Here is a 14,133-nt window from a genome sequence, read left to right on the forward strand (position 1 = left end):
GTTAACATTTAGGCCTGATTTGAGTTCATTCAGCATTGTTGGCCTTTATTTAAGGGAATCAGCCATGATATGTTATCACATTTCTTCAGTCTTTTCTTACAGATCTCAGATTGCACAATGAACTCTGATGAATAAGGAAGGGTGCACATAAGTTTAAAATAGTCATACTGCAGGTAACAAATTAGTGCACAGCCCAGGTTTCAAGCCTGCTGAATCTCATATGTGGGAGGAGAACCACCACCAGATGGCTGCAGATACCCTGGGGCTACAAGAGCCTGGGTCTGCAGTGTACAGGAGGGTACAGAAGAAATTTTGTGTGTGTGTGCAAGAAAGAGAACCATTGTATATTTTGTATTGAGGTAAAATTCACATAATAAAATTCACCATTCATAGTATTCTCTTATATTTCCACTTTCATTCCCGACTCTAATGAGTCTTTTTTTCTCGCTCAGTCTAACTAAAGGTTTGTTAATTTTGTTTATCTTCTGGAAGAACCAACTTAGATTTTTTTTTTTTATTGACTCTGCTGTATTTCTACTCCATATTTCAATTATTTTCACTCTAATATTTATTATCGTCTGCCTTCAGCTTGTTCTGGATTAAATTTGCTGTTCAATTTTTAGTTCCTTAAAGTAAAAGATAAGGTTATTGACTTAATGTATTTCTTTCTTCATATAAGCATTTGAAGTTACTGCATTTGCTGCAATCCTTAAATTCAGATATGTTTTTATTTTTTCATTTATCTCAGCTTATCTTCTATTTTCTCTTTGGTTCTTCCATAACCCATTCATTAAGAGTATTTTGTTCAATGTTTACTTTTTTGCGAATTTTCCAGTGTTCCATTATTGATTTCAAATTCAGTTCACTGTGGTCAGAGAAGATACTTTGTATGATTTAATTTTCTGAAATTTATTGAGACTGGTTTTGCAGTCTAACATGTGGTCTGTCCTGGGGAATGTTCCATGTGCACTTGACAAGAACGTGTACTCTGCTGCTGTTGAGATGAATACCCCATATTTGTCTGTAAGGTCTAGTTGGCTTATCATGCTGTTCAAGTCCTTTGTTTCCTTATTGTATGTGTAGATAATTCAATCCATTATTGAGAGCAGGACCTTGAAGTCTCCAACTTAGATTATTATTGAACTGTCTTTTTCTCTCATCAATTACGTTACTGTTTGTTTCATATATTATGGGGATCTGATGTTTAGTACAGATATGTTCATAATTGTTCATCTTGAGGGATTAACCCTTTTATAAGTATATGTCATTTTTTGTCTCCAACAAATTTTATCTTATAGTATATCTAATCTGATATTAATATAGCTACCATAGTTGTACTTTGGTTATTATTTACATAGAATATCATTTGCTACCTTTTAATTTATAACCTACTTATTTCATTAGATCTAAGGTAACTAACTCTCTTATAGAAAACATAGTTGGATTGTCTTTTAAAAAATTTCTTCTACCATTTCTACTTTTTAGTTTACATTTAAGGTAATTACTCATAAGGAAGGACTTGTTCCTTTTTGTGATTTGTTTTTGTATATTTTATATCCATTTTGTTTCTCAGTTCCACCATTACTGCCTGCTTGGTAAATCAATAGTTTTTAGTGTATCATTTTGATTCCCTTCTTGTTTCTTTTACTATATATGTTTTGGTTATTTTCTTAGTTGTTGCCCTGGAGATTACAGTTAATACCCTAAATTTATAACAGTTTAGTTCAAATTAATACCAACTTTGTTTCAGGCGTATACAAAAACTTTGCTCCTATGAACCTTTATGCTCTTTTACGTTTTTATTGTTGCAAATTATATCTTTAAGCATTGTGAACTCATTAACAGATTTGTACTTATTGTTTTATGCATCTGTATTTTAAATCATTTAGGAAAAAGAGTATTAATACTGACTTTTATATTTATCAATGTAGTTACTTTTACCAGTGTCTCTCATTTCTTTACATGCATTTGAGTTATGGTCTATAGTCCTTTTATTTTAACCTGAAGAATTCCCATTATTTCATATAGGGCAATTCTGCTAGTGACAAATTCTCTCCATTTCTGCTTATCTTGGAATATTTTAGTTTCTTTTTCAATTTTGGTGAGTTTTTTCAGATATAGAATTCTTGGTTGGCAGGGTTCCCTCCCCTCCCCTCCTTCTCAAATACATCATTCAACTTCCTCCAGCCCCTATGGTCTCTGATAAGAAATTAGCTTTTAATCTTACTGAGGATCCCTTGTATGTGATGGGTTGCTTTTCTCTTAATGCTTTCAATATTTTAAATTTTAATAGTTTGATTATACTGTATCTTAGTGTGAGTCTCCTTAAGTTTATCCTACTTTATCCTTGAGCTTCTTGGATGTTTAGATTCATGTCTGCCATCACATTTGGAAAGTTTTAGCTATTATTTCTTCAAATATTATTTCTCTTTTTCTTTCTTCTGTCTTTCGGGGACTCCCATTATGCATATATTGGTATGTTTGATGGTATGCAACAGGTCTCTTAGGCTCTTTTCATTTTTCTTTCTGCTTTTCAGACTGGATAATCTCAATTGGCCTTATCTTGAAGTTCACTGATTTGTTCTTCTGCCTGGCCAAGCCCCTCCAGTTGTTGAACCACTTTAGTGAATTTTTCTGAAATGAGAAATTTTATTTTGCTTTATCAGACTTTCTATTTGATCTTTTATTATTTCTCTATGTTTATTGATATTCTATATTTCATGAGACATCATTATCTTGGTTGACTTTAGTTTTTTGTCCATAGTGTCTTTTACCTCTTTGAGCATAAGACAGTTCATTTAAAGACTTTGTCCCGATGTTCCATAGCACTGTAGGATGACTCTGGTTAACAATAATATATTACACAGTTTTAAGTAGCTAAGAGGAAAATACTGAATGTTGCTAACACAAAGACATTATAAATGTTTGAGGTGATGGATATGCTAATCACCCTGATCTGATCACTACATATTATATGCATCATAACATCATTCTGTATCCCATAAATTATGTGTCAATTTAAAAACATTTAAAATTTATGTACGTAACTTCTGTGATATGGACAAAAGATTAAAGTATCAGAATTTGCAAAAAAAAAATTTTAATAAACTTTATCTCATAAGGTTAATGCCTGGATATCTTCAGGTATCGTTTCTATTAGTGTCTTTTTTTTTTTTTTTTTCATGCTTATGGACTGTATAATCTTGTTTCTTTGCATGCCTCGTTTTTTATTAGAAGCTGAACATTTTGAATATTATATTCTGGTAAATCCAAAAATCAGATTCTCCATCCTTTTCAGGCTTGTTTGTTAAGTGACTTTTATAGTCTATATTCTTTGTTTTGTGTGGCCATTGAAGTCTCTTTTCTGTTAGGTTAGTAGTCAGCTGGTAATTCAACAGAGATTTTCTTAAAACTTGGACCAAAAAATACTTTTTAAAATCTGAATTATTTGCAGATGAACTGCATGTTTGTGTGTTGGGTATGTCTTCAACACACATAAGCCTCTATTTCCTGCATGTGCAGAGCCTGAGGTCAGCAGGTGATGAGAGCTTTGGGCCTTTCTCAGGCCTTTTGTGAGAATGTTCCAGGCTTCTAGATTCCCAGAAATATATTGGTACTTTTCAGTGCTCTTATTCCCCAGATCATCTCATTCCCATTCCTTCTTCACAATATTTTTGTTTAGTCTATTGTTTGTCTTAACCATTATTCATTGTTCCGGGTAGCACTGACTAATCCATTTGCCTTTAAACATTTTACATAAATGACCCCCACTAGCTTTCTCAGCCCTAGGAAAATTAGCAGTTGGGTAAAACAAAAGCAAGCCCTTTGAGCCAATCTTTCAGGGATCCACTAGCCAGGTCAAAATAAACAGCAGTTCTTTGAAAATAAGGTCCATTGTGCTCCTCTAGTACTTGGTACCTGTCCTGAGCACACAGTTGTCTTGAAGGCCGTCACTGAGCTGAGGAGCATGAGTCAGAATCAAAGTAAGTTAAAATGCTGCATAGCTCTTTTACTCAGATTCAGCTGTGTTTTTTGTTTTTTCTTAAGTATTCCTCTCATTTCTATAAGCTCCTAAGTAGTTTCTAGAATTCCAAAAAAGTTGACTAACAGTTCTTGCTAGTTTGTTGATTGTTTTTGTGAACTGATAGACTTTTGAGGTTCCCTACGCCATCATTTTTGAGATTGTGTTTAAATTGCCTGTTCATTTATATTTACAGAGTTAGAATGAACATGAAAACAAGTAAATAACTGCCATTTTCAGCATTGAACCTCTTTGATTTAGCAAAATACTGACACATAACAGGAGCTAATGTTTATTCTCACATCCTATATTGTTATCAAAATTATTCCAAATTCCATTTTACCCTGCTTCTTCCAGTTTCTGGGATCCTGTATCAACCATAAAACTTTTTCTTGCTGGTCATACTGTCAGAAGGACATGTTTAACTAACTGGTCAATTAGATCTTCTTGCCTTCATGTGCTAGATTATGTGGGGGCTTAGAAAATAAACATCTCCCAACTTCAGGAAGATTTACAAGGGCATAGGAGATATCAACTGAATAATAGTGATAATTGGAGAAAATTTTGTGGCCTGGAACTGTCGGACAAAAATGTAAATTGGATGAGGTTCCTGAGATGAATCTACAAGGATAAGTGGGATTTGAATCAGTTTAGATAGACGGAATGGCATTCAAAGGTACGAGCATCTAGATTAGAGAGAAAAGAGCATATAGGAAAGTAGAGGAAATGTGGCATGTTTGGAAAGGCAGATTCCTGTTGTGCTTTTAAAAGATATGGCCCTGAACCAGGTGCTAGATAGTTCTATTTTGGTAAAATACTGTAACTGAAAAAAGTACTCACATGAGAGTAAGAAGATAGGAGTTTTGAGGTGATTTTGCCACTGACTGTTTTGCTTTAGATAAATGACTCCCCCTCACTGGGCCTCAGAATTGTCTTTTATACATTAGTGGGATCAGAATAGATAATACGGAGAGGTCCTTTCAGCTCTAACTGTAACGCTTAAGGTTCTTGCCTAGCCACGCCAAAGAACTGGTGCTGACCACACGAGTGATAAGAGACACGGACCGAGGGTGAGAAAAAGCCGTAGGCTTTATAGAACCAAGTGAAAGTACAAACTTCCGCAGTGTGGAAGGGGTCTTGAATGGGTAGCCAGAGTCAGATTATACAATTGCCTTTGAAATTCTTTAAGGTTGGAAATATGTGTGGCGGGAAGATGTTACTAGAGCGAGAAACAAAGGCAGTAAATTATTTTGTGACATGTCTTAGATTTTGAGGAAAACTGGAATTGCAACTTAGGTTTTATCTACTTTATGACCTTGCAGCGGCATGGCAAAGGAGACAGGATCTTACAGGACTTTATAAAGTATGTTTACAAGGAATTGGAATTGGGAGCATAGATAAGGTCTGCTGGTCACAGAAAAATGGGCAGTTAACATTCCTTTTAGTTTTGGGGGAGGGCAAAAGGAGAGAGGACACAGGGAAGCTTACAGCAAAATTTTCACTGTTTATAGCTTTCTTGGGGAAGAAAATGCATGCACAAATCCTGATGTTAGGAATATTTTAAGCATATGTCTTCAATATTATTCATCCAGGACCAAAGTTAAGTCCTGATACAGGAAATGAGTGAGTTTCACAGCTTTCTGAGCCCCTACTCAACCCAGGAAACCCAGATGGCCCCACCTCTCATAACCATCTAAGATATGACTTGTAACAGTCTTGCAGCCCTTATTTTCTTCCTTCCTTTTTAAATTATTCTTCCTTATTCCGTCTACCTTCGATTAAAGAAAAAAGGTGAGAAACAAGGAAAAACACTATGAGATATGAGAACTCATGCAGCTCACAGAAACTGACAAAAAATGTGTGTCAATATATTTAGAACCCAGTTGTGAATTTTCTTTCTTGTAATAGCAATTACTTAATATACTCATAATAATCTTGTAGAACTTCATGTCTGATAAGCGTCTAAAACCTATTTCTGTGCCGGTGATGCCAGTCTTTTTAAGTATTTAACTAAAATTCATCCACTGACCAAGAAGTAACTTTAATTTACTTCTGAAAATGAAATTTTGAGAAATTGATGAAAAGCTTAATGAACATGGGGATTTATCACCATTAAAAGCAGAATGACAGGCAGAAGCCTCCAGCACTTTTTGAATTGTTAGCTCTCGGTACTCTTGTCAATAATTGATTGGCTGTAAAGTTACAAGAAGGGTCACCTCATACCTTTTATCTCAAGCATTTATTCTGTGGAATTTCTATGAACACAGTAAGATTAATAGAAATTAGACTCTAATGAAGAAACTCAGGACATTAGGATTATTCCAGTTAAGGTAATCAGACAGAAGACTGGATGGCTTGAGGATATATATTTTTTCATTCCTTTTTTATAAATAGAAGAGATGCTGCCAAATCACATACAAATGCAAATGTTCTGAAAATGGAGAACTATTATTAGAAGCCTTGCATTCTGTCATCGGCATAATAAAAACTGAAAACTCTACTTGACAGGCTAGAGCAGTCAGCCTATTGCAAAGGCACCTACACCAATCTTAGATCTGATAGGAAAAATTGCTTAGAGCAGCGGCTCTCAAACTTTACCCTTCATCAAAATTACCTGAAAAGTTTGTTAAAATAGATTGTTGGACCATCCCTCCAGAGTTTCAGAGTCAGTGGGTCTGGGTGGGATCCAAGAGTTCTCATTTGTACCAAGTTTTTAGGTAAAATTGATGCTACTTGTTTGGTAAGTGCTGGTGTCAATGGCAAGTAACATCTAAACTGAGACATGGAGGAGATACAGGATTTAGCAAAACACTGTGTTTGTATAGGTAGGAGGAGGGATGGTGAGGAAAGCTGAGGGCAAAGGCTCAGATAGAGGATAACTGCATGTCATCCAGAGGGACCTGCAGAATAGGATGTAGAGAGTGCGGAGAGATGTGGCTGCAGAGGTGAGGAGGAACCAATTTTTAGAAGTGTTTTACCATACTAAATTTTGGTGGAGAGCCAGTGACTATAAGCAGGGAAGCAATATGATCAGATGTACAATAGCAAAAGACCATGTTATCCATCATAGAGTGTGGATTGAAGGTGGGCCAGACCAGTAAGGAGACTAGTTAGGAAGCTACTATAGGAATGAATTGGTGGCTAGGAGCTGTATAGTGGCAGTGAGAATGGAGAAAAATAGAAGAATTTGAAAGATACTTAAGAGGTAGACATTAAATTCTTCATGATTCATTTGATTGCTGGAACGTGGATAAGGGAGAAAAATCCAAGTTTATTCCTAAGCTTCTGCTTCGTACAGTTAGACAGGGCTGTAACACAACAGCAAAGGTGGGTTGGAGAAGGAAGGAGTGGAGAGAGGGGTGATTTTGTGTCAGGCCCTGCTGATGTCCAGTGGGCCCGTGAGTATACAGGGATTGAGCCCAAGAGAGTGATCTGAACTGGAGGTATAGAGGTAGGACTTGCTGGCATATAGATGATAACTGAGATAGGGGAGCCAATGGAGTTGCTTGGGCGCAATATGGAGTAATAATATAACGTGGCCACATTTAGGAGATCCTTGGAAACACTGCCATTTAAGGGGAAGACTGAGGTAGAGAAGTCTGCAATAGAGATTGAAAAGCAGCTAGCCAAGAAGTGGGAAGAAACTAGGAAGAGAGAACTAGGAAGAAAACCAAGAGAGTGTGACATCATGGAAGCTGAGGGTTCCAGCCACATCAAAAGCTAGGGAGAGACCATGTAAAATAAGAAGTGAACAACATCAGTTTGCTCTTGGAGGAAGGTCATGGGTAACCCAAGTACAAGTTCTTATGGTGAGCTATATAGCTTGAACCAGAAATGTCTAGAAAATGAGAAAGCATAGGCAGATGAATATGATGACAATTTCTGGGTTACCCATTTTATCATTTCACAATGATTTCCATGAATTTGTCTGCTATTAATAATGAAAATTGAATGTGCCCTTTAAATATGCCTTTTCATATTAAATTTTGGATGTTTCTTACAGTCTTCCCATATATGTTGGGCTTTCCTTCAGAAATAGTGAAACCTTCTGAACTCATGGTCTCCTGAAGATTTAGCTATGAAAAAATAATGGAAAAGTCATCCATATAGGAAGTCCAATGATTTGAAATTTTTTCTACAGTTGTATTTCATACAAATGCGTGTCTGCGTATTCTTTTTTATAGTCTGACCTGTAGGCTTCTTTTCAGACAATCCTAGAAAAATGCATCTTATTCCATTTTACAAAAACCAATATCCTGAAATGCTTAGATTGAAGTGTAGAGTTGTGTTTATTATGTTTTCTATTATTTGAAAGCCAACAAAATCAATAATGGAAGACTCATGAGGGATTTTGCTTTGGTTCTGCTCTCTTGAAATGAGATTATAGGCATTTTACAATCTTGAATTCTCAAGCTATACAACAAATACCCAAAGGGCCAGCTAGAAAACATAAACATTTCTGATAATTTAGAAATGAAATTTGAGTAAAAATTTCCTTTGCAAAAGATAAAACTTAACTGATTAAGAAGTATTTTAAAGGAGACAGTTACTTAACAAATCCACTATTAGCTCTCTATGAGATTTAAAGTTTCGACGGGAATTGTGAAACAAGTATAAAAAATATATTTATCACATTTTGACCATAGAAAGAATATATAGTTCATAACTATTTTTTTCTCTGAAGCACTCTCAACCTGATGAAAACTCCTTGCCTTAACTTGAAAACTCCCTAGGAGTTGCTGGGTATTGAGAACCAAACTTTGCTTCCTGCCAACCTGTTCCCCCTACTGTCCCTAAAGACAGCTTGCATTTCCCTGCTTTTGAGTCCCGTCAATTAGAATATCCCCTTATATATTTCCCACTTTCCTTCATTTCTACCTATTGATGTCCCCCAAAGCCCAGATCAAATACTGCCTGTTCTATTGGGTTAGATTTGCTAGCCACATACAATATATAATGTTAGCTATTGCACATGGTAGCTATTTGCAAACTTAGTTCTAGTTAAATTGTAAGTTTCTAGAGACAAAAATTGTATCTTATACCTTCCACATTGCCTAGCATGATGCCTAACATATGGTTGTCACTATATGAATGTTTGTTCATTATATTTAAAATGTTTACATTAAGAGTAAAGCTAGAATTTGGAACCATTTTCTCTTTTTCTGCCCTTGCCAAACTATGGAAGAAAAGTGGATCAGGTTCTCTCCGGAGAATGTAGTCATTCAAAATTTAGAATTCATCCAGGTTCAACCAGAAACAAATATGTGTACATTATGATTACAAATTTCTCCTACAGAAAATAACATTGGAACTGGCAAATACTAATTTTCCAAGAAATTTCTATTTCTAAGGTAGAATTCTTGAATCTTTTAATCTGCTAATTACAATAGAAACCTTCTTATCCAATATAACCGGACTTAGTATTATATTTGGTCAATTTGTTGAAGTTTTTTAAAGTAGAAAAGCATTAACAAAATATATAGACACTGTAATTTAAAACACAAATAATCACTCACCAGTCTTTTTGAAATAAGGCTTCTTTTTGACTATGGGTTTGATATTTAGAGTTCATTGTTCTCTCTATAGCATAAATCACCAAAATGTATTATCTACTGCCTTGTGTTAAATTTCTTTGAAGTAATCTTAGTGTAGAAATTTAGCTTTTTGTTTATTGACCACTCTCTATTTTAAAATTTCTTCACTTCCACTAAGTTAACATTTTTTTATTTCTATCTTTCCAAAACATTCAGGAGAGATTTCATAGAAAAAGTTTCCTTGCCTGCGCACGGTGGCTCTTGCCTGTAATAATCCCCAGCACTTTGGGAGGCCAAGGCGGGCAGATCTCCTGAGGTCAGGAGTTCAAGACCAGCCTGGCCAACATGGTGAAACCCCGTCTCTGCTAAAAAAAAAAAAAAAAAAAAAAAAACAAAAAAAAAAACAAAGATTAGCCAGGCATGGTGGCACATGCCTGTAATCCCACCTACTTGGGAGGCTGAGGCAGGAGAATCACTTGAACCCAGGAGGTGGAGGTTGCAGTGAGCCGAGATCACGCTGCTGCACTCCAGCCTAGGTGACAAAGCGAGACTCCATCTTAAAAAAAAAGTCTCCTTTTGTTTCATAATCATGTATAATTATTTTATTTAATATTTAATTATAACAGTGGGCATAATTTGGGAACAAATACACCTGATTCATAACAAATAGTAATTAAACTGATTGGAGCAGAAGTGCTTAGGCATAGTGCCAGTGTTAGCATCCGCCAGTGTTAGCATTCACTATGACATGGATAGCACTTAATACATTGCATATACAGAATGGAGAGTAACTGTTAATCTGGGGAACTGATGAGATGGAGCGTGGTTAAGAGATCTTCTGTTTTACTTGTATTTGTTGCTGTATTTCTGACAGTGTTCCACAGAAAAATTGAGAAGTATTTTGTTAATAATTAAATAACTTTTCCCTCTGTCCTGAAGGACAGTGGGGTTAATTTAATGGATATGTTGTGTTAATTCAGGGAGAATTGCCAAAGGTCTCTATATGGAGGAACAATATAGCATAGTACATCAAGGCTATTTCAGGTGTATTGGCTTCATTTCTGGATTTAGAACAATCTTTATAAAAAATTCATTTGACTTAAAGTTATTCAAAGAATGAAGTGAATGAGAGAATAGAACATTAAGAAAATGTATTTTTATGCTTTATGGAAATTGGTTACAGACACTCTCATAGTATCATAAACCACTCATGGTAGTGTATGTCAAATCATAATTTTGTGACATCAAATATCAGAGTGGGGTAGGGAGTTAAAATCAGCCGAGAATATTCTAGAAATGAAATTGAAGAATGGGTAGAGTATTCCTATAGTAAGGGTGCATTTTGTCTTCACACATTATTTAGAGATAGAACAGTGCTTAGATATCATCTAATCTAGTAGTTCTCAACTCTGGCTCTTCATCTGAGATATATACAGAAAAAACTCTTAGTTTTTAAAAATCACATTTCCTGTAGGCCATCCCAATTTTCTTCCTTAATGCAATGACCTTATTTAGTCTACCTAGTGTTTAAATATTTCTCTCATTTTTATTATTCGTATTATTTTTGGTAATATGATAAAATGACCATGAAAGTAAGTAATATGAAATTATTTTCAGAAAATACCTTTAATAACATTCTACTATAAAAACAACTGGTTGAAGGAAGTTTTTTGAGTTAGTGTAATATTGTAAAATACAACCACTTGCTTTCAGGACTATTTTTTGATCCCCCAGAAACCTTGTTTGAGCAGTGTTTGCCAACGGATCTTTCTAAAGTCCTGAGAATTTTCCTTGAAATATTAAGACACACTCAAAGACCTCCCATCATATATGAACCTATTGACCTAATGGACTCTAATGAAAGATATTTGTTTTACTACTGGAAGATAAACTAAGATAAAATTAAAGTATGAGCAATACTGTTTCTGGATTTTTGTCATGTTAAAACTCTACATAAGCCAGGCACAGTGGCACGTGCCTGGCGTCTCAGCTACTTGGAAGGCTGAGGCAAGAGGAATGCTTGAGCCAGGAGTTCAAGGATGCAGTACACTATGATTGTGTCTGTGAATAGCCACTGCACTCCAGCATGGGCAACATAGCAAGACCCCATCTCTAAAACAAAAACAAATACAAAACAAAGCAAACTCTGATTAGCTAGATTTTGGTGGGCTTACATTTTACCTAGAAAAATAAGTTATTTTATACTTTCTGAATGTTAGGTTTGCTTTCACATTTGAACTTTTGCTTTTCTAGGGTTTTGAAGGTGTTTCTTTCACGAACGGCTCAACGAATTCCATATATGACTGGTGGACGGGTAATGAGGATGCTGGCAGTAATACTCTTGGTCGTGTTTTGGTTTCTCATTGGCTGGACTTCATCTGTGTGCCAGAATTTGGAGAAACAGATTTCACTTATTGGCCAGGGGCAAACATCTGATCACCTCATCTTCAATATGTGCCTCATTGACCGCTGGGACTACATGACAGCAGTTGGTACGTGGTCACTTGTTTTGTGTGATGGTCTTACCATTTTTCAGTAGCATTAAAACTGACTTCTTTAAAAGTCTTGCCAGACTCTTTTGTAAAGCCTAAACTAATCTCACCTAATGTAATTCTGGTAAAGTAACATGAAAATGGCAGTAATGGCATGTGAAATGCAAACTTTTTTCTGGACGTTTCTATTGTTTTTCAAAGGCATGTAGCTTTGTTGAGAAAATGTAATCAAATCAGAAAGGAGAAATGAAGTGAATAATGGCAACTTCTGTGTATAAAGAGCTTACTTTTTTCGATCTTATCAATTGGTCCCCATTTGATTAATATTAGCTATTCTCTTGATCTATTTCCTTACTTGGGAGAAAAAAGGAAGCATGCTGTTTTTTAAGATAAAATGTTGGCCCTATATCAGACTTGGTGTCTAGGGCACTCTTTGGAAAAAGGTTGTCTCTGCAAAATTTCTGATTAATCTATCTTTCCTATGCTGACCTCAAAAGATAACTTATTTATAATTTTTATCTCTGGAGGTATAGAATTACACAAAGACTAAGCCATGCTCCATGAATGTAGTAAGTGCTATGTGGCTGAGAACCTGGAGAACTTTCAAGAGCTGCATCATGGCTTGGGCCCAAAACACAGATTATTTTTCTGGCAGCCCAGTGTTTTGAAAAGATGAGGAGGAAAATACACAGGAATTTTTCTGTTGCTAATATTAGTCTATTTTAAGCTAAGTCTCTAAACACACAAAAAAAGGGATATTTTATTGTTGTTCCCCTCAGTAAGCCACAGGACAAACCATAATTGTCTTTGGCAGATATAAAAAACAGAAACATGAGTTTGATTCCCATTTTTTGTCCCCCTCATATTTTGCAATTGTTGGCTATTCACATCTAGTCTTTTGCTGGAAGCTAATAAAATGTGTATTGAGTTTACAGTTCAAATGGAGGAATATTTTTCTGGGTAAGATATTTTAGGAATCTTATAAACCTAGTATCTGCAATAGTGAAGCAATATGAGTATGTAAAGAGAATGATTATAATATATAAAGCTTATTATATTTTGGGTAATATAACTCTCAGAAGATAAATCATGACACTAGGGTAGAAAGCGATTCTGATCTTGGCTTTAGTCTGGATATGAAAATTAAATTGTATAGATAAAAAATTTCTACTCACCCTAACATTATTTTATGCTTTCAATGCAAGTTAACCAAATAGGAAAAATCATTTCCTTGTATTATTATGAAGCAAAGGCCACTAGTTTTTATTTTTCTGTTTTACAAAAAGAAAAAAAAAAACAGCAAACCCCGCCCCCAAAAAAGAAAACAACAAACCCTCAAAATACATGATGACAAACAAGCAGAGAGCATGGCCTATTACCAAGAATTTTTTATGCATTGGAATTGAGATGCATTTGAGACCTTTAAAGATTTATTTTGCCCTCCAAAGAGAATCATATTCATGATTTCTATGTAGAAATATACAGAAATATGTAATTGATAGTAACCTGTATAGTCATTATTCCTTTCATTAGATAGCTTCTTATTGATTCACATAGATGCAAAAAAATTATTAAAAATTATTAGAAAGCAAAGTTAAGTGGTGAATATTCTTGGTGCAATAGTTTAGTAAAAGGAGATAGCAGTTTGTACTAGAACTCAGGAACCTTTTATAGAGGACAAGTTCTTTAACCATGGGTAATATTTACATTACCATAAAGAGGCGTAAAAAACATTCATTTTATAAGAATAGTGAAGGTCCAGGCCTGGTGACTCATGCCTGTAATCCCAGCACTTTGGAAGGCCGAGGTGGGTGGATCATGAGGTCAGGAGTTCAAGACCAGCTTGACCAACATGGTGAAACACCATCTCTACTAAAAATACAAAGATTAGTCAGATGTGGTGGTACAGTCCTGTAATCCCAGCTACTTGGGAGGCTGAGGCAGAAGAATCGCTTGAACCCAAGAGGTGGAGGTTGCAGTAAGCCGAGATCATGCCACTGCACTCTAGCCTGGGAGACAGAGTAAGACTTTGTCTCAAAAAAAAAAAAAAAAAAAAGAAAAAAAAAGAAATAGTGAAGGAGTGGGG

General features: G+C 35.3%; 1 protein-coding gene across 1 annotated transcript in view; it reads left to right on the forward strand.

Annotated features, from left to right (window-relative positions):
- The window catches only part of GPR158 (G protein-coupled receptor 158), a 422,564-nt gene that overhangs the window by 374,926 nt on the left and 33,505 nt on the right, over positions 1-14,133 (forward strand). Inside the window, exon 7 of the mRNA XM_008002559.3 lies at positions 11,809-12,047. Coding sequence (XP_008000750.2) covers positions 11,809-12,047 — 239 coding nt within the window. The remainder of the gene's footprint in view (positions 1-11,808; positions 12,048-14,133) is intronic.

The sequence above is a fragment of the Chlorocebus sabaeus genome, chromosome 9 (genome assembly GCF_047675955.1).
Source record: "Chlorocebus sabaeus isolate Y175 chromosome 9, mChlSab1.0.hap1, whole genome shotgun sequence".
Lineage (NCBI taxonomy): Eukaryota > Metazoa > Chordata > Mammalia > Primates > Cercopithecidae > Chlorocebus > Chlorocebus sabaeus.